Genomic DNA, 26,477 nt, shown 5'->3' with positions numbered 1-26,477 from the left:
AAGTGTTTTAATTTTGTCAAACTGGTAATGACGTCAATTTTGGGAGAAGGGGGGGGGGGGGTAATTAAGAAATGACGCTAGGATGATTGTAGGGGGGGGGGTCTAAAATCTGAAAAAATCGATGACGTAATTTATGGACGGCCCCTTACTATGTCTGATGTCTTTAGTTTTAAGAACTTGCATTCTGCAAATTAGTTAGAAATATTTCGTATAAATATTATTATGCATTCTGAAAATTAACTACAATTATTTCAGAATTTTCATTTCAGGAAAGGTTTTCCATAAGTCATTGAATTTTCTGTATCTACCATAGAAAAGTAGGTATGGTGTAAAAATATCATAAAATTAGAACCGAGTTGAATGATTACTGAGATCGCGTCGTTGAAACAATTTCATCAACATTATCATCATCATCAGGTCCTTTAGTCTCCACTGCAGGAGAAAGAGAATGGGATTTGGTTCTCTTCGACTCTGCTTGGGGATTCATTATTTTTTTAAACATCAGGCATTCCCAAGCAATCAGGTTAGAAAACAATTAGGCATCCCCCAGTCGCCTGGTAAGCGTGGAGAGTGTAGGCCCATTAAGTGGGGGCGTGTTGGGTCCCGCCGTGTAGGGCGGGACGTCCGCGGAAGGCGCCTTGGTCGTTTCTAGTACCCAAGGCGCCGACCACTATGCGGCAGAGGGAACACCCCAGGTTTTTAGTGAGTTCGAGCCCCACATAACCTGCCGTCCCCCGGCGGTAGGTATGGATAGGCCATTTTCCTGGATAAAAAAAAGGCCAAATCCTCCATTTTCTCCTTAGCTAAATCAGGGTCGTGTCCTTACAGTAGAGACCGACTGTCCTGATGACCTGATGGTATCCCCAGGGAAACAAGTCGTGGCAGATTGTAGCAGACCTGGTGCACCTGGTCCAGCTGACGGTGACGGCCACGGCGCTGGCCCTCTACTACGTCATATACTGCTACATGCAGCTCATCTACTACACGTTGAGGAGTGCGCTGTATTTCCACAACGCTGATGGGTAAGTTTCACTGATCCTAGGCGCAGACCACCGACTTTTAGTTGGCCGATAGTCGGGTCGGGCTGTTATTCAGTATGGACAATATGGACATGTATGAAAGGGCGCACATTACACCGATTTGGTATCGATCGATTCTTCGTACAAAATAGATTCGGGCCCAACTATCGGCCGACTGAAAGCCGATGGTCTGCGCCAAGGCTAATATCTATTCCTTTAAAATAATATTCCCTAGGTCTAGAATACGCATTCATGGTAATTTTCAGAGTATTATTGTAACTTACGTACAGCTACGATAAACAGTTGTACTCAAAGTATATTTGACAGCTGAAGACGGCGGTAATTTATTGACTAACAAAGTCAGTATACTTTTGTATGCTGCATGTTTCGTCATTGACTTTCAATCCAATAAAATAATATTCAATACTTTCAAAGTTTTAATATAACAACAAGCTTTGAACCTAAATACATTTTATAAGATCCATTAGGTAACTAATTGCTTCATGTTGTCCTTTTACTTAAAAGTTTAAAACATAATAAGAAGACAAATACACAATAGTTACTGAAAATTTTCTTTCTTTTACAGTCCCATGAAGATAACGATAGGTGTGGTGACCATTACGTCATTGATAATAGGGTTTAACCTTCTAATTCGGATGGAAAAATTAATCGGCATTTATCTATTTTGAAGATTGTAAAATATTGTGGTGAATCTAAATGTAAAAAATGCGAGACGCCTTTAAAAATGTGTTAATGTAATTAATTAAAGTTAAGGCAATTATCGCGCAAAAAGTATTATGGTTGTAAGAGTCACTGAATCTGTCAAGAAGGAATTGGTGATTAGGTACCCAAAGGATGGAAACAATAAAAGTCTATAAATAGAAATGTTTTTTCTTTTACATAAAGGTTTTTCATTAGTCATCTAATTGCTTCCGAAGTAAGTCATTAGTCCGGTCCGGAGCTGATTTGGCGGAACGGGCAGTTCGCACCTGGACAATTGTTTCCCCAAATGATTTAGAAGCGATTAAAGCCCCTCGCGCTTTTGTGCGCGCTCGGTATAGTTTGCGTTAAAAATCTGTTCACGAAAAAAGTTTCGAAGAAAAACTGTTTTCATATCGGAAAAATCGTAATACGATTAGTGTACTTATTATTTTTATACAAATTGACATTTTGGTTAATGTTGTTTAAATACTTTTCCTGGATAGAGTTGAAAATATGACACAAGGATGTGAAATGGAACCCAATGAAATGCAAATAACAAGTAATTTAATTTATAACGACATTTTGGGGGAGGTTTATATTCATCAGTTCCTATGGCTGAGATGATGATGATGATTGGGGGAGCAATTGAAGATTTTTTTTTCGGACTGACTATGCTGATAGCCTTGAGCATAGCAATTGAAGAATATTAATGTTGTATTTAAATGTAAAAGACCTAAGTCCCTTTTTGAAGCCCTTAATAATGACATCACCAGATAGGGATCCCCGTTCCTGGTTTAGGATGTGTATAAGTTGTCCTGAAAAGGTATTATAAGTAAATAAGGAAGAACATTTGGAACTATGGTTACATGTCGGCTGTGTTTTATGGCTGTAGTTTGATAGTGAAAACATCTAAATAAAGAAGAACCAATGTGTTTTATGGCTGTAGTATGTTAATAGTTAAAACAAAGAAGAGCCAAGTTTTGGCACCGACTGTACAAACCACGACAGCGAAATGACTATCGCCAAGAGGAGGCTGAGACCGCTGCTGCGACCACTCCGCAACGACCGCGCAGCGCACGCGCACGACGCCGCGCCACCGCTCTCGCGCCGCGTTCCAAATTCAAAGTTTGACGGTTCAGTGCAAGGTGTATGACAGTGAATAGTGCTAAACACGCAAAATGGTGAATAAAGTTAGGTGAGTAAACAATATTTTCACAGATATTTTCTTAGAATTCATTTTCGAAGGATTAGTTTTATGTGACGAGCTTTTATCGTCTTTTTCTTCAGTGAGTTTTCTTTGAGGAGCAAAGCAATTAGAACAGCTTTCGAAATCTTTTAATTTTCATCTTTAATCCAGAATTCAGACTAAGTATGTAGTTATAAATATATATCAACTTAAATTTTAACAATCAGCTCCTGTATTAACTTTCATTTAATTCAGGGTTGAACTTATTCTAAATAAAAAGATTTTAGCAAGTGGATCTACATTATGATTTAGCGTCGTGCTTAAGAGCTTTTCATGAATGATAGCTTTTGATAAGTTCGTTTATAATATAATTATTAGTCATACCACAGATAATATAATACTAGTGTCATACATTAAGGATCAGATTGATAGTGGGTTAGACGGGGTGATTTTCCAAGGAGCATCCACCTTAGCTTCAGATTTAGGTAAATAAAACGAAATAAGCAATCATGTGATCTTTTAACTCATAGTAATATATCAAATTATTTAAAACCCAAAAATTGCTCAAGGCCGATTTTCTCGAAACAGGAATATTGTACAGTTGAACAATTAATTAAATAGTCCGTGATTTGGCGCGCAACAAAATTATATTTGTACTAGTTCTGTGACCCCGCTACGCTTGAGTGGACTAAAGACCATCGCTGATTCGCCTCCGAATACCATCAATCGGCCATCCGCTAGCTCGAAAAAACCATACAGCCATCTCGACCTTGATAGGTGGTCTACCGCGCTCTGGTCTGAGAGATCCTGAAATTGCGATTGGTTTCGGGTAGGTCTACATTACAAACAAATGTTTTTTTTCGTAAGGGGCTGTAAAGCTCGCTGAAAACCAGCTTCTCGACATGACATTTGTGTTATGTCGCGAATATGCTGGGCGGGCGCCTCTTCAGCATAGCTTCTAAAGGATAATGATATGTACTGTATTCTTTATATCTGAATAAAGTATTCTTATTCTTTAAAGATGAAATAAAGCAAAGAAAGTTGGCACCGATAGTCATTGGCAATTATGTATAACGACAAAGTAAAAATCAATAAAAGTAAAACTGAAAAAGACATTAGGATCAGTGATCACAACATTATTTTACAAGACAGTAAAAGAACCAAGAAAAGGTACCAGCCAGGGACGTAAAACTAGATAGGTACGTAAAAGATTGTGAGGATTATGGTGAGGATGAATAATTATTATTGATGTAGACTCTGTATTCAATTCCTTTTGTTCCCATTATGGGGACAACCATTGAGTTATTACTTATATACTACGCTAGTATGTAATATTACTTCAATGGGGACCACGGGAATACAGGTTAACTAACTTATACATAAGAATAGTACATTTACGAGTATGTAGATTCATTATTAAGGCTATTTTTAGTCTACGCAGACGAAGTTGTGGCCAAAAGCTTGTGCACTATACAGGACTATTGCCACCTCTCGTTCCCATCGCTGCAACTCCAGTGTAGCCAGGATCTACAGTTTGACCGCCAATATAAAACCCAACCAGTGAAGTTCAATATTGTCCCAGGGGAAAGTTAAATTGTCATTGGACCCGTAACGAAATTATTCCGAAGAACGTAGGAGGAGTTCGAAGTTAAGGTTCGACTTCCCTCCATTGCAAAGCGGATGACAGGTGACAAACTGTGGGTCTAGACAAAGTGCAAATTATAATCGCAAAACAGTCGAAAAGTCGTCGAAAAGCCCCTTTTTTGTATGGAGTTTTGACGGATTCGATTTTCGATTCGATCGAAAAGTGCGTTTTGTCTAGGGGGGCTGCACTATATTCCGAAAATCTATGTTTAAACCTGCGAGATATTAGGACATATTATGGACCTCAAAGGCATAAACGCTGTCGATAAGATATTTCATTGGCTGTGTAGTCGCGTGCGGCGCACATTTATATTTTTCACGGATTCCTTCGTTTTCCGCAACCCATCAATTTATAGCGGCATTGTTTTCATCTTCTTTGTTTAATAACTCCTTAAAATTGCACGCTAATAGCTTCATTGTATTTTTATCTAAAGGTTTCTGGCTATACTTACGTTTTGAGGTTCGGCATTACAATCCTATCGACGGTGTGAATAGTCACCATCAAGATCATAAATTGAAGGTTACGGCTGTTCACATTATTATAAATAAAAAAGATTACGCAATACTATGAAGGGACGTAAAAATCTGTATAGCATCACACATATCAATATCTTTAGGTGTTATTTTGGATGCTACAAAATGCCTAAACCATTTTGAATCTCGGCCTAGAATCAGCATAGTGAGAGTTCAGTGGGCTTTTCCTAAAAACGCCTCTCTCTCTCACATAACATGCTAGGTGATAGGTATGAAAAAGAAAATGTCTTAAAATTTTGCAGAGTAGGGTCTACAAAACAAAAAATAAATCAATCTACCTACTTGTAGTTCGATTCGATCTACGAAGTTCGTAGCGCGTCGTAGTCGCGCTACATTAGTCGCCGCGATCCATTTTACACTAAGGTACTTGATACAAATAAGGCCTACGTTCTAATAAGGCCTATACATCAGAAAACACAGATAAATAAATCCAACCGGGATAATACTTCAAGGACACGTACTCATATGCCCTACAACCCGGTAGAGTGCAAGAGCGTCCTGATCCACGATCCCAGCACCAATTGGCACGCGTTCTTCTAAGGTGGTGGGTGATTTCGTGCTCTCTTATAAAAATCTGGCGATTTCATCTTAAATTTTCGGTAAAATAACGCTGTTTTAGATTAAGCTTTTCTTAGTAATCGTTTCTAAATATTTCTTACTAGCTAATAATTACCTTAATTTGTACTACTGGCTATAGATGCATTATTTGTAAATTTTTAAAGACAACAAGAGCGAAATATCTAATAAGGCCTAGGCCTTATTTCAGCATGGTAGGCCATATTGGATACTTATGTCAACACCTGATTACGGACAAATTCATTAAACTAAATGAGTCAAAGAGTAACTAAATATTTATTTAATAAGAATGTTACTAACAGCACAGAAAATAAAAAGAAAACAGAGTAAAAAAAAATTACTAAACCTGTAAAAAAAAGAAACAAAATACAAAACCAATAAAAAATAAGAAAAAAAAGCCGTATGTATAATTCTAAAGGATTAAAGCTGATATTATCATGCCTGTCTCGAAGACAATGTAGCAGATATGCTACCATAAAGGACTGCTTTTGGTGGTATCATAAAGATTGTGTAGGAGTTCGTAAAGATGATTCAGAAGCCTTTTTATGCCCTGGTTCTAACAAAAATTGAGATCTCATTTTGTTTACAAAAAATCAAGACTAAATGATGTTCCTAAACTGATTTATTTAAAAGGTTTTATGTGTAGGCCTTATTCGAACACGGTGTTTTAATAAGCCCTGTACAAAAAAATAATATTGTTTGTTTTTGATATTTTTTTTGATAATTTAAGTAAGGAATCATTACTTTGTTACTATGAATTTAATTTTATCTATAATTTATGTATTATTCTTAATAAGTGGAATTTAAGTTTATCTAGAGATATACAGTATATTTCTGTTTACTTGGTATATAAAATTTTGATAACGCAAACAAATCGACGTGTTAAATGTTATAAGACCGCATTTTGTTTAATACAACCTCAATTTTAAGGTCTACAGGCATTTGAATCATATAGGCCTTATTCCGTGTAGGTGATTTAATAAAGCCAAAATCAGTGGTTTCGTAATTTGCTTATTTTGAATAGATTTAGTTAATAATTGTGTTATTTTTTGTAATATTGCTAAAATTAAAGGATGGAAGAAGTTAATTAACCTTGTTTTTGTTGACTGGCGACTAATATTTATTGAAATATAAGCATTTAAAGTTAGGTAGGCCTTATTTGTATCAAGTACCTTAGCTTTAAATGTTGTCTCTTCTCACAAAGTAGCGTTCGCGTTGGGTTTTTTATTAAACAATAACAAACTAAATTTGTACAGGTAATTTACAAACTTAAAAACTATACTATACACAAAAAAAAATACAATATTTACAAAAAAGGAAAATAAAAGTTAAATTAAAAAAGTATCCCTAGTTCTACCTTGGCCAGCGTTTAAGCCTAGCGATCCAACGCGGAAACGCTGCCAGCCTTTTGGGCACCGCTAACCTCGCGTTGGGTTATTAATTAATTAATTCTGTATTATTTATTAATTGTAAATGCAAGTCGTGTAAACCTCGTCCACGTTCTGATTTTCTATCTTATATGTTTCGCATGAGACGAGGTGTTTTGTTATTATTAACTAAATTAGCCGATTAGATATGAAATTAAATATATCGTAGGCATAATTTTGTCAGCCGTTTGATGTAGTGGTTCGAGGCGGGCTACTATTCCGGAGGTTGTGGGTTCGATTCCCGCACAGTACAAACATTTGTGTGCATGAACATATTTGTTTGTATTGGACTGGGTGTTTTCTATGTATAATATGTATGTATTTACAAAAAAAAAGTATTTAAGTATGTTTATATCCGTTGTCTAGTAACCATAGTACAAGCTTTGCTTAGTTTGGGACTAGAAGCGCAGTGTAAAATGTCCAAGGATATTTATTTATTTATAATTTAGGTATGATCATTGGTCACACTACATCATCAAAGATATCGTACAATACGACATCGTTTTACTTATTTTTCGTATCACAAAATATGGTGCATAAAAATATTTTTAAATTGCTCTGCAGCTTTTGGAGTTAAGTGATTTTCTTTTCACTGTCATCTTTTTGTTTTGATTTCGAGACCTAAAAACCTCGTGTGACGCCACGCGAGCGATTAGCGCGGCAGGCGACAGTTTATCGCGCGAGCCGCGAACGCGATGGCTCGCGAGGCGTGTCGCGCGGTAACGGTGCGTTCCGCGGCTCGCCCACTGACACCTCGCGGATTCACCTTTACCCAGTGTTGCCAACTTAGCTACTTTATAGCATAGCTAGATTTAGCAACTTTTTGATGTCTGGCAGCTACAATTTTTTTTTACTTGTAGCTAAATTTTTTAGCTACTTTTTCTAGCAACTATTGATTATGATAAATTTTTACAAAGTATTTGTAACTCGCTATAGCATGTCATTCACTTCCGCATTCAAATGCTGAGGTAGAAAGATTGTTCTCCCAAATGAATTAATAAAAAATAAACAGAGGAATAGAATGAGTTTATAAACTCTGAACTCTATTTTATGCATAAAAGATTCGCTCAGGAAAAGCGGCCAGTGCTGTCATAATTACGTTTTTCCTAAAGCCGTACCTAGTTGACAAAATAGGATATTAGATAATTTTATTATAATATTCGGTAGATAATCAAAATATTGTCTTCTTTTATTTGTTAATTAAGTAGTCACAGTATTAAAGTTGATTAAAGTTTATAGCTGATTTATTAACTGCAGTGTTTATTTCTTTAGTATTTTATTTACTTCTGAATTCAGCTACTTCTAGCTACTTTTTAGGGAGAAAAAAATACTCAATCTAGCTACTATCTGTTAAATTCCTAGCTACGAGCCTTTGGTAGCTGTTGGCAACACTGCCTTTACCCACACGTTTGGCTTGGATCCTAACTTTCGTTGCCAGTCTCAATATTAGCCCGCAAACTACCTACAGACTTTAGGTTGGCCGATAGTTTGGTCAGACTGTCAACAGTATGAACATTTAAGGCAGTAAGCACATTACACCGATTTGCGGCCGATTACTTGAACAAAGTAGAAGCCTACCAAACTACCGGCCAACTAAAAGTTGCCTGTGGGAAGTCTAAATGTATGCAAAAACAATGTAGAGTCGGTCTTCTCGAATTTTCGCTTGTTTAATGATCGTCTGATGGCAAACGAGCACCATGCACCGCTCTTTGACATTAACTTAACTTACACAATGTTATTAACATAAGCATATCAAAGCATAATAGAGTCATTTTCTAGAGTTGTTCATCATGGAAGTAATAATTTGTAAACAACAATGAATTTCAAGTTTAAAATAGTTAATTGACATCCTCCTGATGAAGACTCAATCATGGTTTCAACAGAACTATTCCGATAGTTGTTTTTAATTTTGTTCCTTGTTCATATAGGTATTACGAGTTTGCATAATGAATATAAGTACATATTTTATTTAATAAACTACAACATAATTCATGCTTGTCACTCGATAACTATATCATTTCAAATCTGACCCTTGCTAGAGAATGCAAGCAAACAATTTGTTTTTATTACAACTAATTAAGCAATTAGCAACGACGCGAGTGTTCTGGTAATTGCACCAAAATATAAAAGTGAATATAGTAATTAACGGCCTTGACCAAGATGGCGGAGGAAGCGGTAATGAGCCGCGCGAGGAAATGTGGCGAGGCCGCGGCGGTTCCGACACGATATGAGGGATAGGAACCTCTCCGCATCGGCATTTAGGGCTGGCAGACAGACAACAATTATAATCACAAACATGCATACAACCGAAAAAAAAACATCTTTCAGGCTGCTCAAATCAATGCTGGGGTATTGATGATAGCACGCTGTGTGAAATACACTTGAAAACGATAGATTTGTTAATGAAAAATCGTGATTACTTTACTAAAAGTACGAAAATTTAAAACAATAATCCAATTTATCCGTAGCTGGTCAGAGAAGTCGCCTGTTATGCTAAAGAACGATGGTTCATATCCGATTCCAAGGCATTCGTCGCAATAACGACTTGAATAGGTAGGTGTGACGAAGAGAAAAAGTTTAACTATGCTAAAGTAATTTACTTTTTAAAAATAGCTTATGTGATTTGAAGTAAGTAATTCTGCAAAAACTACCTCTTATCTATACTAATATTATAAAGCTGAAGAGTTTGTTTGTTTGTTTGTTTGTTTGTTTGTTTGGTTGAACGCGCTAATCTCAGGAACTACTGGACCGATTTGAAAAATTCTTTTTGTGTTGGATAGCCCGTTAGTTCCTGAAGGCTTTAGGCTATATATCATCACGCTAAGACCAATAGGAGCGGAGCACCAATGAAGAATGTTTCAAATCAGTGATTTTTTTCCTTTTGAGAGCTGACGCTGCGTAAACGGTTAAAGTTTCGCAAAAATCATGTACGACAGAATTGTTCCCCTTTAAAAGTTCTAAAAAAAAGTCCGCGATAGCATATGTCTATCTTTTAAGGTTGGCTCATAGTAACTCTTTTTATGCAAAAAGAAATCTGTTTTAAATTAATGCATTATTTGCGGAGGTTTTTTCATAAACATGATATTAATCCTTATGCAAATAAATAAGTTATTCATCACAAGTATTTAATTTTAAACATACTTGGCCTTTACACCATTCGATTTCAATAAATATCTTAGAAGATATCGGAGTTTTAAAATATCATCGCAGCAAAATAATGATCAAGTACTGCGCGCGCCACTGATGGATCAATGCACAGCCTAAACCGCTGATCGTAGAGACCTGAAACTTGGACGGTGTATTCTTTGTAAGACGTAAGCATCTGATAAGAAAGGATTTTCCAAAATTCTACCCCTAAGGAGGTAAAAAGGGGGGGGCAAAGTTTGTATGGGATAACGAGATTCCTTCGTTCAATCTACTTCAAATTTCGCATAAGCATTCTTATAACAGAATTAATGGAAGATGTGTTTCGTATTTTAGTGAAATGCACCCCCTAACTATGTTAAAAAGGGGTAGAAAGTTATTTTAGTGGTGATTTGCTTCAAAGTTGATATTAATTACTCATTAGTGCATTTTTTTTACAATCATGTCATGTTAAAGACTATCATACTCTAGGGGCCTCCACTTAACCTCGGAGTGGGTGCCCGCTGCGTGCGCTCGCCTAACAATGCATAGTAATGCATGACGGTCAAGCCGCGGGCACCTGCTTGCGCTGTATACATAAACTCATTTTCGCGCGAGAGTTTTGGCGGAGGCCCTTGAGGTAGTGGGAGTAGTCTTGAGGAAAAGCTCCTTCTCCCACGGCCAGTGGCATGCTAGAAGCTTAGTAATTCTAGCACCCGTAGGAAAATAAAAAAAAAAGTTTACCAATAATACTGCGGTAGGTGTAGTTTTCGATTTCGTTGTAAAAAGATAATACCACCGATCAAAGGCCGAGCTGCATATTCATGAAATAAAAGAAAATTTTATTTTTATGTTTATTTAACCTTTAAGATTTTTATATTTTATAAGTATTCTAACATTTAGATAATACGTTAAAAACATTTAAAAATCGTATGAGAACGTTTTCGACTTCTCCGCGGACGAAGTCGCGGGCAAAAGCTATTTGTAAAATAATTAGACTAAATTATTAAAAGTGCCTACCCAAAGTCATTATTCCACGCGGACGAAGTCGCGGGCACAGCTAGTTATTTATATACTGCTGATGGATGCGGTTCTGATAAATCTTTTGCCGAATATTATCGAAATTTACCCAATAATTATTTAAGCAGGCGTGTGGAACACTAACTATAATAATTAGCTACACTCTAACTCACCCATAACACTTGGCCTCCTGCCTTCGTTTATTAAAATTCTGACACATTTTTAAAGACAATCTTTCTACACACGATCACCGTTGGTGGCATGGCAGGTTTTCTCTCTGTTCTTTTTCCAACGAGGCTGGAGGCGCCGCGAGGCAGGGCCAGTAAAGATGAGACACCGCGCGTCGTGTCGGTCACGCCCGGCGTAGGTAGGGTTGCCATGCCAGCACCAAAAACACATAAGCCGGACCCTGTGCCTCATTCGGCCGGACATTTTAACCCAAAAGCCGGACCGGCCGGACGGACCTAGTGTCATACTATCATCATCGATTGCTCAACATCCTGATGCGTGCACATGATATTATTCTATAGCTCGACTTTCGTCTGGCGCGGCAGCCACATAAAAAGCCGGACAAGCCAATATTTGGCCGGATAAGACCGTAAAAAGCCAAACATGTCCGACTAAAGCCGGACACCTGGCAACCCTAGGCGTAGGGTCCCGTAATGCAGTGCCAACTGCTAAGATTCCCGTGTGCTCCTAACAATAGTTCTGTTTTAACCGTTACGGTTTTGTTTAATGATCCACGGATTTAACTCAAATTGGATTATATGTAATTGTTAAAACAGTTTGCAGATTAAGCCTTGTGTCTGTTATCGGCCGGATTCATCGCGTTTGCTTTAATTCCATACTACATTACTATGCACTTGTATTTATAAGAATCAAGAAACGAATTAGGAAACGAACGACAGTTGATAAGTTGCCTATAAGGAAGAAAATACGGTAAAATGGTGATTGGAATAATATGAAGAACTATTTAACATACAGAAAAGAGAACCATATACTTAGGATTTACCTACCTAATATTCGGAAACGGGGTTCAAAGAGAACATGATTGAACTCCCAACTTTGCAGTTAAGTACGTAGTACCTATAAACATTTAGTGACTACGTACGAATGAGTAACTGTTCGCACAAAAGACATAAACGCGTCAGTACGCTACGTGTTAAAATGTAGTTATTACAGTCATGAAACGACACAAAATTATAATTTACAGTACGTAGTTTTACGTTACTAAACATTTTTAATATTGTTTCAAGCCCATTAAATTTTTTTTTGCGACAAAGGTAACATTTGCCTAGCTAACTCTTTTCCACCAACATTAATCAAAAACGATTAGAGGTTCAAATCGTAAAACATAGCAGATAGACAGAATTAATTTATAATATTAGTAGAATATAGCATGGATTCCTTATAGTTTACTTGTATTTAATGTTATAAAAGCGAAATTCTCGACCAATTACTCCAATCAGAACTAACAAATGAATCGAGTACCTAATCTAGCAATAGATTAATATACGAATGAGTGAAAGCGTGAAAATCGATGGTATTCCACAGTTGTCATTTAAAAACTAACAGTTGCCTACTTTTAAGGCACAATTACTTCCACGGCGGGCCCGTTCTGTGTGATTTGATAATGTGCATTTGTCAATAGAAAGTTGGCATGCGAAAACCGAACTTGTGCCGAATATAACAAATTGACCGCTAAATTGCTTTAGGACTCTCGCTCTTCAGCTTATTCATGTTCTGTTGTCGCAAAAAGTAAACAGATTTATCGAATGATTCGATTTATTGACAGTCTTAACGGCAAGAATACGCGATTTCAATAGGAAATTGCAAGTTACGGCATGTCCCAATGGATGCACGAGTAACGGTGCAGTTATATCGATCACGAATCGATTATCCAGTTAACGACCACTCGATATCGATTAATTGCCCTCTCAATCACGAAGCCGAGTTATTGTTGGATGCGAATGCTGCGTTGAGACTTATGCCACTGGGAGGACATTAAGGCTGAGTTGCACCACCTAACTTTGAACGTAATTATAACGATAACCGGCGTATGTTGTATGAAGTTTGACAGATTTTTGACATTTGTTAAAGTCAAAGTAAGATGGTGCAACCCAGCCTAAGGCCTGTATTACAAAACGACGTTTACAAGTCGATTCAATCCCGAGCTAGGTAGATGATAAATTGATAAAACTCAAAAGAACCCATAGATCACGGTTTAATGAAAAGGGTAAAAGTAAATACACATAGGCCAGTAGAATTATACACAAAAATTGATTAAATCGGAAATAATTTCTACAAAAGATTTTTTTGCTTTAATGGCTCCATTGGTTGCCCATTAAGACTCTCCTAAGTTTTCGACTTCGACGGAGTTGTGCTTAAGTGGTGGGGGCCCCCGAAAGCGGTGTTTTTTCGGTTTTCCGGTTATACCGCGTAGGACTTACCCTATCGAAAAGTGGTCTTCATTACGGTTAAAGGGCACTTAATCCTGCATTGAATAAGACCAAATTCATATGTTTTGGACAAACCGTTCTCGCGCTAAAGTTCGGCAAAGTAGAAAATATACGTATAATTAATGACCCTCTCCACGTCCCATGGCTTGTTACCCACATGCTTCCAAGCCTTGTAAAGGGTCGCCTTAACCAGTGTAACCCTAACAAGGCTCACGAGTTTGATTCGCTTATCCTTGTTCGTCCCAACCGTTCCTTAACTGCGGTTGCGGCACCTCTTCCTGACACTCTCCTGAACGACTCTGTGTTACCTAATGTGGCTGCCTCTTTTCCTTGTACCCTCCTGTACGATTGCATTGCTTAGCTATATGCCTGGTCCAAGGCAACGCGTACAAAGTTGATTTCGACGCCACAAAATCAACTTTGTACGCGTGAAAATAGTTTAAATACTATTTTCCGTGCTTGCAACATTTTTCTTTACTGCTTCGCCTCTATTAGTCGTAGAGTCATTGTATAATAAAAATGCCTCTTTCGGGGGCCCCCACCACTTAAGCACAACTCCGTCGAAGTCGAAAACTTAGGAGAGTCTTAATGGGCAACCAATGAAGCCATTAAAACAATAAAATCTTTTGTAGGAATTATTTCCGATTTAAAAGCTAATTCTACTGGACTAACAACACTTTTTGAATCTCCCGTAAAAGTGGTTTCAATGAACATGGGGGTTACTCTATAATCGAATCAGAATCTGTTTTGTGATTAAACTGAATATAAAAAATAACTTATTATTACATAGTCCACGCGTAACCCATATTATCATGGGAAAATTATATCGAAACGGTTATTTTTCGTATGTTAGGTACTCGTAGTACACTTAAAGTATGCTAGATAATAAATTAATTAGTTTATGGTATTTTATAGCAACTGTAGTTAAGCAACGCACAGCGTCGTTATCGCGATATTTTGTCACAGCATGTGTGGTCTGCTACGAAGAATTTGTTTCTCCATTCGTAGTCACGCCATAAATGTTGTTGCATACACTTTCTTGCTTAATTAATAACAATTAATTTAATAAAGTTAGGTTTAATAATGTTAAACGTAATCCTTATCTAAATATTATTTTTGTTAACACTTGTTCTTCTAATTAACTAATCACAATATGGTCATAGTAGGTATAATTAAATTTTCGTAGTTAGTACTATAATGTAAGTTAGACTTATTCTCATTGTAAATCGAAAAAAGAAAATGTAGAGCAAGTATGAGACATAATATAATATTATAATTGCGGACACCCCAAACTTCTTTACCCCTACTTATAAATATGTTACCTACTGTAATAGACAGAGGAGTTGCTTACAGAAGAAACACATTCATAATCTCTGTATTAGTATTAGATAGTAGAGAATCTTTATAGTGATATTTTATTTTTCGTTTCTAAGTATAAAAGTAGCGGTTGACTGGCGACCTCGTCGGTTCACTGACTTGGTGTTTTGAATTATTTGATGACGTGGAAATTGGATTCCGGAAATTATAAGAATCGACGCTGAGACGCGATACCAATTTTAACTACTTTAGGTAAAATGCCAATTTTAGGTAAAAACTTACCGCCATTTTCTATGGTTCTCATGCACCGATTGCTCTTTGCTAGTTGATAAATCAGCTAGTTGCCTAGATCATCTTTTAAAAAAACTGTTCTTTTCTAGCAATAGACAAAGTAATGGCGCATAGTAATGCTTTATTTGCAGAAACGAATTATTTGTTGTCCAAATCTAAATAGCCAGTTAGAAATAACGCTAAAAGAGAAATCCGACCGGTCGTTTCAAATTGATCTCTTAATGGCACGAGTAAAATAAAATTACTATTCTCCATAGAAATTGCTTAAGTAATTTCAAAGAAATAATATGGTTGGTAGGTAAATGTATGGCCGTTCGGGCTATGAGTTCTGTGAACCTATTCAATAACATTATTAAATGAGACGATTGTAAAAATTACATCATACTGACCACCGATTGCGTGAACCAACAATTTTATGGCCGAAGACCGCAGAATGATATAGATATCGATCCCAGAGCAATCCCTTGGCCTGTCATTACCCCGCCGTGTCTTTTGACCTGCCCGCAGCTAGAATAGAACAGCCTGCCATCTTATTTTCATGCACGCCGTACTTACTGAAAAATAGATAACGAAGTATTTTTATATGATAGGATTTTAAAATTTAGGTTTATTTCACATTATTGTTTATTATAAAAAATAATTTATGAGTAAATACAAAGCAAACACGTACAATCACAATAGTAATATCGGTTTGTTTTTGTAAAAAGAAAACCTTTAATACCTTTATATTTCATTTGGATTATCAATGCTAATCAATGTTAAACTATTTCTATAGAATATATTTTTATTGAAACAACTTCAAAAAGAAGAATAAAATTAATTAAAATTAAAAAAAGCTTCTAAGAGAATGAAGTTTTTTACCATCTTATACGATACAGCTTGCAATGCTCTGTCTGTTCTTGCCAGCCTGCATGTCTCACCACGGTTGCCGACAGAAGCCGCATTAGGCTAGAACAATAATGTGCAATTCGATCGTCACGACGCCCGTAGCTTCAGTTGACTCCAGGAGTCCAGGGTCATCATTAGAATGTATCACGAACCATATTCGATTTGTGTGGAGACTATTATTTGTCAAAAGCGGTGTTTTGATTGTTCTTAAAGTAACTATAAGGTTGGGAGTGGAATCTTTGTGCTGGTTGCAGACCAAGAGCAAAGCTAAGTTAGTTTTGCTTAGCTAGCCGTCAGGTATGGGATGAACGTAATAATAATATAACTCGAGGCTTCGTTTCAATTAATATCCTCGGAGGACACCGTTGTGTTTTAGTGGGTAGGTCCCGCCCTCCTGGCGGGGAGAGCCTGGTACATAACCCACTGACTGTGCCCATAGGCCAGAGCGTTCTTTAAAGCATTACCGACGAAAAAAAAAGTTTTTCTTAGCTCGCATATTTGACGCAGTTTCCATAGTGTTGGTATAGTTAGCAGTTTGCACACAACCATGGAAAACTCCGTCAGAAATTTCGCTAAGCTAAACTAACTTAGATTAATAGTTTTTGGTCTGCAATCCGCATTAAGGACGATTAACTTTTTATTGTGATTCTAGTAGGTGAAGAAGAACTTAAAATGGTTGCGTGGTATGCTAAGGGCTAAGCCAAAACCAATGAAACAGTGAAATAAGAAAGATAGTGAAAGATAGTGCAGTAGCGATCAAGTAGCGATGCGATAAGATATGTCAGCGATCTATCTTAAAAAGAAAATTAACCAGGAAACATCTAATGAGTAATTCTGCGCAGAAAATGACTTATTAGCTCATCCTAGAGTGGGTGCGTTCTTAGGAAAACTATTTAAAAGCGTAGTTAGGCACAGCTTACTAACTAAGATAACTTAATGGTTTGGTGGAGCTGTGTAAAAGGTTTATGTACTGTAGGTTAGGTTTATAATGAAGATAATACGATTATTAACAACCAAAATTTTGTTTTCAGGTTACTCGCCACGGCTTTATTGCTACTATTAACGAAAGTAAGTACATAAATAATTATAACAGACTGTTTTATGGTTAAAGCATTTGTATAAACATGTGTATACTTGAGCTTCGGTAGCTAAAGCTATAATTGAGCTTTCGAATTCTTATAAGGGTTGAAAAATGTTTTGAACCCTACCAGAGAGATACATCTCTATCTGTTTATAATATTTAACTATCTTAAATGTTTTTCAAAACTTATAGTCTAGGTAAAAGCAATTGCTAACAAAATTTTGTTTACTTTCAGGATGTGCAGTCAGTGGAAAAGCATATAATTGAGACGTCAGCGGAGTCGGCTGACTTGTCCACGGAGGTGTCAGTGGTTTCCGTGGCCAGCTCCTCCTCATCATCAGCTGAGTTACGCGAAGGGTCAGGAGAAGACCCTCCAGATCCTATACCGTCGATAGGGATAGTCAAGGTGAGGATTTTTAAAAGAAATAAACGTTTCTTACTTGACTGCATCGGAAAGTAGGCTAATGTGTGCTTGATGTGTTTTTTTTTAATTATGGGAAAATTCTATGGAAAGCCTACCTGTGACCAGCAGTGGACAAAGACCTTGCTTATGCCTAATGGTAAATAATAACAATGGTTTTAATTAATTTTCACTGAAAGGATTGAAGGAATAAGGCCTTGGTTTTTATCAGGAAAAACAACTAAAATATACCTATTTATTTAATTTAATATAAGAATATTCTCTAGTGCATCATTCAGTCATCTTTAGACATAAAGCAAATTTAGGTAATGCAATGTAGAATAACGACCGAGCTTAAGCCTATCTTCTAAATGTTACACGGCTTGTAAACATTAGGTTATGGTTTTCATAGGCAATGCGTTATAAACGCCAATGACCACGCTTCGGATGTCAATTTATTGTAACTTTCCACAACAGTTATAAGTCAAATATGGAAACGTAAAATTGGGAATAAAACAAATGTACTTTTTTCCAGAATGAAACTAGAGAGGCGTTGAAAACCGACGGAACTGAACAAGATCCGGTAAGTTTGTGATGTTATTTTTATTTTTGGTTACCTAAGAAATACAGACGTGGGAATGAGGTGTGCGAATATGTCCGTTTTATTATTTACTAGCCGNATTGCGAGCCATAGTACAGTTGATGTTGCACGGAAAATATTCGCTAAAAATTCCACTTTCGTTTGTAATTTTTTTTTGGTGGATAATGCGTTTATGTAAGTCATAATATATCACCTAAATAAATATGGCGAGTATTGAAATCAACACCCTGTAGAATAAGAGAAAAAAAAGATAATTTGAATGACATCGCAAACTAGTGCTGTTACACAAATTATTAAGTAAGGTTCTTAAAATTAAATAATTTAAACAACACAATTTACATACAACTTCATTCTCAATCGACTTACCTAACTGTGTACACATAAGATGCTAATATACGCGTATAATTATGGGATTAGAACAATATGTGTAACATCCCATACGCATTGTAATGGGCGAGGTTTCACTTTCATAACAAACGCGGCCTTGAGTAGAGAGGCCTGCTGGACTTACGCGAGGGATCTCATCCACTGAAAGCGAAAATATCAGGCAGAAGTTATTACACCTATAATTCACCTTTAAATGAAACGGATATAAAATCGATTAACTTTTTTTATTCAAACTTTTTAGACCAGCAATAACACTGTTACAATAATGGTTACAATAGCTGGTTGAAGGAAGATAGAGAGGGTCCACATATTGTCATTTTTTAAACTGCCCTACGCCTATTTTATGTTTCTGAAAAAAAAACCTGAATCTTTTTAAATTTGGTTTTGAATTGGCTGTTTGCTTTAATAATAGCGTTCATTATAACGATCACGTTCATGTTTGCTTTTGGAATTATTATAGAATTATTTAATTTCTTGTAAAGCTTCTTAGAGGAACACATTCTTAATATCATCACGAATAATGAACTATATCTAGTAACCGCCTGTCGACCGATATACTCTGCCATTGCAGTTAATGACTGTACGAGTAAATACAGGCTTTTACCGAATGGAAATGTCTTTAGCTTGATGAAGAGTGCGATGTTTATCGACATTAATGACAAATGACAAGGGTTTTTCAAAAGCTTTCTCGTTGTTACTGAAAGAAAATGAGTTGGTTGTTTGTTCTCTACTTCTAAGCTGTAGTTTGCCCTTATTATGGCAGGTTGCGATTTGCCCTTATTTTTTGAGTAGGTAATGAATCTATCTATAATTCTATACGATGCACGCGATTATGCACTGATGATAAATGACAATATTGACAAGCTTCTATTTAGCCAAGGCGCAGACCATCGACGTTTAGTTGACCGAAAGTTGGGCTCGATTTTAATTTGTATGAAGAATCTGCCGATACCAAATCGGTGTAATGTGCGCACTTTCGTGTATCTCCATATACTCATTAACAGTCCGATCCGACCCAACTATCGGCCAACTAAAAGTCGGTGGTCTACGCCTACGCTAAAAGGTTGCCCTACTTTTTGAAATATGTGTGAAAGACCATGTTATTTCGGTCAGCTGTGACTATTAAAATGTCAATAATTACTTTAAATGCACCTTCACTGTAGCAATAAAGGGCCGTAGTTTCCATGCTTTAGAAAAAGTCATGAGAAAACTTTATAGTAAGTGGGTCATCAATGAAAAAGTAGAATTGTGGTGATGACACTAATTGAATTATTGATATTCTATGGCGTTTTTCAAAACGTGAATACCAAAGTAGGAAATTCAGCTCAAGTTTGTGGTCGGAACAAAACAACTGAATTGGACTTACCTACCTCAAGCAAGCCTAGATTTCGGAGACAATATTGATGTGACCCACAAAAGTGCTCTACTGAGTTCGTGGTTTTATGGTACATTTGATGTGAGGCGCCACTCTCACTGTTCTTCCGAAATGTGTTTCTAATCTGCGGTTTATAAAATGCTATTCGAGGGAGGGCGGTAAAAGCCGACGACTTTTGTTGGTGCAGGCGTCATCTTACCGCACAATTACTCGCAATTACCAGGGAAATGGGTGAAAGGTTCCACTAATAGCTACCAATTTACACCCATTTGCTCACGTTGATGGAGCGATTGATAAAATTCCTCAAGTGACTGACACTTTTAACTAAAACACGATCGGACGCAGTGCTTTCTTTTATTCCCATTGTATTGGTTTTTCGGTCAGTCGATTAATGTTAACATATTTGTTTGTGCTTTTCAAATCCAGTTGCAACGAGCGAAAATTATTTAGGTCTTTGAATTAGATTTCAATTAAATATACAATGGAATTTGAAGCCAATTACTCGATAAATACGTTTCATTTCCCTTTTTTACGTTGGCAGTGCTTTTATGTTTACGGACGTCAATACACATTAGATACACAATGCACTTTTCTCAATTCCAAATGGCGTTGATGAAATGAGCAATTGTTCCGACCCAGTTTATAAATTTAAATAAAGTTCTGTTGAGTTTATATCTGATTGCTATTCTATTTCGGAAATTTTATGCTGCGATAGGTAAATTGAAACATAATCTATATTAATACTAATATTATAAAGCTGAAGAGTTTGTTTGTTTACTTACTTGAACGCGCTAAGCTCAAGAACTACTGGTCCGATTTGAAACATTATTTCAGTGTTAACATCACGCCGATTGACTAATAGGAGCGGAGCAGTATAAATATTATTCAAAGTATTTTCACAGCTAGTTAAGTACATATAAATCCTCCAGCTGGAGTCTAGCTAGTCTATACTCACCTTTATTTTGATGAAACTACAATATTATGACGATCTGTGACAAACTGAATTTCACTCGGGTGAAGCCGCGGGCAAAAGCTAGTTCTAACATAAAAGTCTGAGGTTCTCCGCGTGAACACCCTCGGTCTGGGCCACACAGACCACTTTACAATAGACACCACTTTAAATTATGTTTTTAAAAATACATAACTATATGGGCATGACCCAAATTCTTTAACTCAAGTGTTTTTTTATACATAATTTATTAACTTTTAAAATCGATGCATACTTATTTCCTATTCCTATCAGCATTCGTTCACACTTAAAAGTTAGCTAAAGGTTGCAAGAGCTTGTGGTTCCTGCAAAGCTAGGACATGAGTAGGTACGCCTAAATGGCCTTTTTGTCCGTGAATGCACGTGAATAGAAGTAATAAAAATTTCAAGGAGGCCTTTTGTCGCGGACTTTTCATGGCCTACTGCAATTAGTATAAAAGCGGAAAAATCAAAAACTGAAACAATCTTCGATTGAAAGTAAAAAGTGAAGCTTTCACAGCGTTGAACTTTTAAAAGGGTTCTACTACTACTGCTAAAGTATCTTGTTTTGTCGCTAATGCGGCATCTAAATCCTGAGTATTCTACTATCCTAGTAAGCAACTCGTAGCACGTGTGTCAGTTGCCCAACGCCGATACAGTCGCGGCTGTCGGCTCAATGGCTTTCGCAACGGCGCTGAATGAGCCGCATTCGCAGCACAAAGGGATGCGTAGATTGTCTTTCGCTAATTTCATTAACGAAGTTCATAGCAAGGTACATGTAGGAATACTTTAAAATTCTGAGACGGGTAATTTTATATGTATAAAATTGTAATTTCACCGCTTACTTATATTAAAACTGAGGGGTCGATAAATGATATAGTTATAGGTCACTGCAATAACGTATCTATGAGAATACAATCAAGGCCGTGTTTTTGTCCCACGAAACAATGCCTATCAAATCATCACCGTTAATCAAACTAACAATGTTAATTAATTGAGGTTCATCGCGTTACGAGGTGTTCCTAATGTGGCCTGTAGTTGCATTTCGTGCTTCAGCGAGTCGCTTCCTTTTTGCCGTATCTCAAATCGGAAGGGCTTGGTGATCATTACGGAATCAAGGTCGTGAGAAAGGCAGTACAGTGTCTGCAAGCTATTCCTAGCCGGTGCATGTGTCAGATTGTAATCTATGACCTGTCGCCGGCGACGTGTGATGAGATAACTGTTCGACTCACATTGCATCTAAACCATGAACTTGGATTGCAACTGTGCGACACACATAGCTCTCCCTTCCCATAACCAGCAATTTAGTTAAGTGTTAAATTCGAGCCAAGAAAAAAGACGATCTCGAAGGGTCAGTACCTAATAGAGACATTACGACAAGTTAACAACTCAATCTTGGTAAACAATAATTTCTAACGCTTAGCGGGACCGTACGGTCAGTTAGCGCTAACAATCGAATTAACTTTTTAGGTGAACTACTTTTCTGTCTACTTTTCGTCTGCTAACTTAAAGACAAAGGGACTCTAAATACCGCTTGCAGAACCAATTGGAGATGTTTCGTACCTAGTTAATAAAGTCATTTCAAATAGAGGACAAAAACAAATTGTGATTGACGTTGATTAGAGAAGTGGACTAGCGTTAAAGTCCGTAAACAGACACAAATGACATAATCTAAGGAAACGGATTTGTGACAGCGGAAATTAAGTTTTTAAACAAAGGAACGCAAACAAGCCAATTTACGCTTGTTATCTTTGCCGAGTGCAATTTTTTGGTTAATCGTCTTTGAAGCTCTTAAGTTAATTGAATCACGTTTATTCTCAGTATAGCCTTAACGTTTAGACCTAACGTCAGATAATTCTTAATTGATTTGCTAAGTTTCTGACGACATTAATTAAAAAAATAATGATGCTCGTACTTACTAAGTATTCATTGATTTTGTTAATACGCAACTTGGATTTTTCAAAAAAGAGTTCGGGACTCTCACTTTCACTGGAGTGTTTTAGAGCTCTATAATTTCCTCCTCAAGTGTGTAAACGATTTGTTTTATTTTCATCCAGCACGTTACTTACTGCATCGTAACAAATAGTCACATTAGTTGTTTTGCGATCGGAACCAATTTCGGCGGAGTGTGGTGTCGGAGCTGGTACTCCACTGGCCCAATTTTATAATGCGTGCAGCGCCGGCCGCGCTGAGCCGCCGGCGTGCGAACCGCCCTGACACACTTCCAGCCATTTACAACTTTTTTTGTGCAAAACTTTCAAGGGGTCGTGACTGTGAAATGGTGCATTATCAAGCCAGTAATTCGATAGTTTGTTTTGAATGTTTTGTCGAGTGGATAATGGATGCAATCTAGAAATAATGTTGACAATGAGGGGAGTTCAATTATGCTGGTAACGGTTGGAGTTTGGAGCGGTTTTGGGTCAATGTTGAGTGCTAATTTGTTTGCGGTAATTAGCGTTGTGAGCGTGGATGCCTCGGCAGTCAAAAGTCGCGAGCAGGAAGGCGGTGGTTAGCTTATTTATCTCAGGGCTATCGCAGTTGCACCATGTCCGCGCTGCCTACCCGTGTTTGATGCGATCTTACACGTTCTTCAACAAAACGGTAGAGGTCTCGGATAACGCTTGTGCGTAGGGAATATGATTATGATCGTAGATATTTACGATATACATATATATACGAAGGCTGTGCATGTCTATTATGTACTCGTATGTATGAATATTAATTTATTAAAACCAGTTAATAAAAGAAAAAACAAAAATTTTTGCTTCGAAAAAACATAAGTTGTTGCGGTATAATTATAAACCTAATAAGTAGGTAATTTCTGTTAGAAATAAAAAAGATGTTAGATTAAAATGTTGATTATCTCTTTTCTTGTAGCTGATCGAACAACAAGACCTATATTTATTAATATACGTGTAGTTCTGTGAAACGTGTCGTGAGAAAAAAGTAATTATTAATTAACCGTCGCTGATTAGATACTGTGTGGGATATAAAGTGGGCTTGGCCGCCTCTGAGATTAGCTCGCATATTTTCACTCGATTGGAAAACAATTATTGTGAGGGCACTGCGCACAAGATCCGTGAGGAATTAGTTTCCTTTTTAGGGCAAAGCCTGAACACACCGTAGAGTGCAGACTATTGTTTTAATTACAATTAGATTGTCGGTATACAGATTCCCTTAAGCTCTACTAATGCTGTAGTGTCTATGCAGTTTCGTTTAGAAGATTCCTGAAAAGTTAAGAGGACTTTACATTATAAAGTCTGACTGGGTTGCACCATCTTACTTTAACTTTGACAAACGTCAAAAATTTGTAAACTGCATACAAAAAACACCGGTTTACGTTATAGTTACGGTCAAAGTTAGTTGGTGCAACTCAGCTAAATTAGTATCTAGCATTGATACTGTTCGCACATTATAAACGCGTTGTTTAAGATACAATCCTCTGCCACCGACTTACCTCACTGTCATCTTCAGGTGGTGTTCCTCTCTGAGAAGAACAGCTATATCCCCGTGAGCATCAAGCCGCGCTCCCCCGCCGTGGACAGCGCGTGGAGAGAGCCTCCTGCCTGGGAGAGAGAGTACCGCCGCCACAGGACCAACGGCAGCAGAGTCCAATGTAAGTCTTATAAGGAACCACACAGTCACTTGCTTCTGATCACCAATGGAGCGTGTTCTTCGCGAAAGAACAGCTACACCCCTGTGAGTATCAAGCCGCGCTCCCCCGCCGTGGACAGCGCCTGGGAGCGCGAGTACCGCCGCCACAGGACCAACGGCAGCAGAGTCCAATGTAAGTATTATAAGGAACCACGCAGTCACCTTCTTCTGATCACCAATGGAGCGTGGTCCTCTCGGAAGAACAGCTACACCCCTGTGAGCATCAAGCCGCGCTCCCCCGCCGTGGACAGCGCCTGGGAGCGCGAGTACCGCCGCCACAGGACCAACGACAGCAGAGTCCAATGTAAGTATTATAAGGAACCACGCAGTCACTTGCTTCTGATCACCAATGGAGCGTGTTCCTCTCGGAAGAACAGCTACACCCCTGTGAGCATCAAGCCGCGCTCCCCCGCCGTGGACAGCGCCTGGGAGCGCGAGTACCGCCGCCACAGGACCAACGGCAGCAGAGTCCAATGTAAGTATTATAAGGAACCACGCAGTCACTTGCTTCTGATCACCAATGGAGCGTGTTCCTCTCGGAAGAACAGCTACACCCCTGTGAGCATCAAGCCGCGCTCCCCCGCCGTGGACAGCGCCTGGGAGCGCGAGTACCACCGCTACAGGACCAACTGCAGCAGAGTCCAATGTAAGTGAGTTGTAAGCTAGTGTCCGACCGAATATGGATTTTCAGCCGAAAACGGAAACGAAAACGAAGCTTCGGCTGCAGTCTCATTTTCGGCCGAAAACGAAAACGAAAACGAAAATGACCTTCAACTCTCAAATTTCAATCTGAAATTATGTACAAACTTTGAAAACCGTTAATGTTTTGACCAAAAACATAATGACGTTTGACAGTTGATTTTGATAAGGATTGATTAAAGAAAACCGGCCTTAAAACACAAAAAAAATAATTATGAATTCTTAGTAGAATATTATTTTCGGTGTATAATGAAATATTGGGAAGTGAAGAAGAAATAAAGGATGTCCAGTGGGAATTTTTTAACTTTAAAAATGAATACAAATAAATTAATGATTTTTTATTATTTATTACTTATGCAAACTGGAGTTTAACAATGCGGATTTAATTTTTTATAGGCAATGTCTTTTAAATGATGACCCTTACATTCGCAACTATGCGAGAACAAATCGCGCTAATAATTTTCCTGCAACTTCACGGCGGGTTGCAGTTGTGGTATCAGACATTCATCGATCATACGACAATACATTTCAAATACTTCTTATTGTTCAACTGCGAACGCTCTGTAGGCTCCCGACCAGACTCATGGCGTATTTCAAATCCGCATTAGACTCTATTTTGAAACAATTAAACTTTGGTTTTATTTGTATTCAATTTTGAACTTGGAAAATTCTCGCTGGACACTCTTTACAACTGCAACGTAACCTCACTTCACAACTTCAAAAGAGTGTGACAATCCGCGTCCGTTCTAGTCTGATTGGAACCATGAGTGCACCAGATTCACTCCCGAAGATATCGGAACGATAAACGTCACCATCTTATTCACGTATTTTTGATATTCGGTTTGGCCGAAGCTTCGGCTGGTATTTGGCCGAAAACGAAAATATGGCCGAATGTCCATTTTTTGGCCGAAAATGGCCGAAAACGAAAACGAAAACGAATATTCGGTCGGTCACTATTGTAAGTTATATCGAACCACACAGACTAACACTTGCTTTTTACCAACTGGCCATGTTCCTCTCAGAAGGACAGCTACATCCCTGTGAGCATCAAGCCACACTTTACTGCCGTGACGCCGCCATAGGACCAACGGCAGTAGAGTGCAATGTGAGTCTTAAGAAACCTCACA

At 37.7% G+C, this 26,477-nt stretch overlaps 2 protein-coding genes across 3 annotated transcripts in view; both read left to right on the top strand.

Moving 5' to 3' along the window:
- LOC114350100 (uncharacterized) overlaps window positions 1-1,863 on the top strand; it is an 8,128-nt gene extending 6,265 nt beyond the window's left edge. For both annotated transcript variants that reach the window (XM_028300750.1, XM_028300749.1), the window contains 2 exons: window positions 868-1,022; window positions 1,606-1,863. In XM_028300750.1, the coding sequence (XP_028156551.1) occupies window positions 868-1,022; window positions 1,606-1,708 (258 nt within the window). In that variant the 3' untranslated portion in view covers window positions 1,709-1,863. The remainder of the gene's footprint in view (window positions 1-867; window positions 1,023-1,605) is intronic.
- An 870-nt stretch (window positions 1,864-2,733) lies between these two features.
- Window positions 2,734-26,477, top strand: part of LOC114350093 (uncharacterized) — a 30,762-nt gene continuing 7,018 nt past the window's right edge. Inside the window, exons 1-4 of the mRNA XM_028300741.1 lie at window positions 2,734-2,868; window positions 17,503-17,673; window positions 18,203-18,250; window positions 24,472-24,613. Coding sequence (XP_028156542.1) covers window positions 2,734-2,868; window positions 17,503-17,673; window positions 18,203-18,250; window positions 24,472-24,613 — 496 coding nt within the window. The remainder of the gene's footprint in view (window positions 2,869-17,502; window positions 17,674-18,202; window positions 18,251-24,471; window positions 24,614-26,477) is intronic.

This window comes from Ostrinia furnacalis, unplaced genomic scaffold, assembly GCF_004193835.3.
Source record: "Ostrinia furnacalis isolate ACB-3 unplaced genomic scaffold, ASM419383v2 OfSCF0780, whole genome shotgun sequence".
Classification (NCBI taxonomy): domain Eukaryota; kingdom Metazoa; phylum Arthropoda; class Insecta; order Lepidoptera; family Crambidae; genus Ostrinia; species Ostrinia furnacalis.
This window is presented reverse-complemented; position numbering and strand designations above follow the sequence as displayed.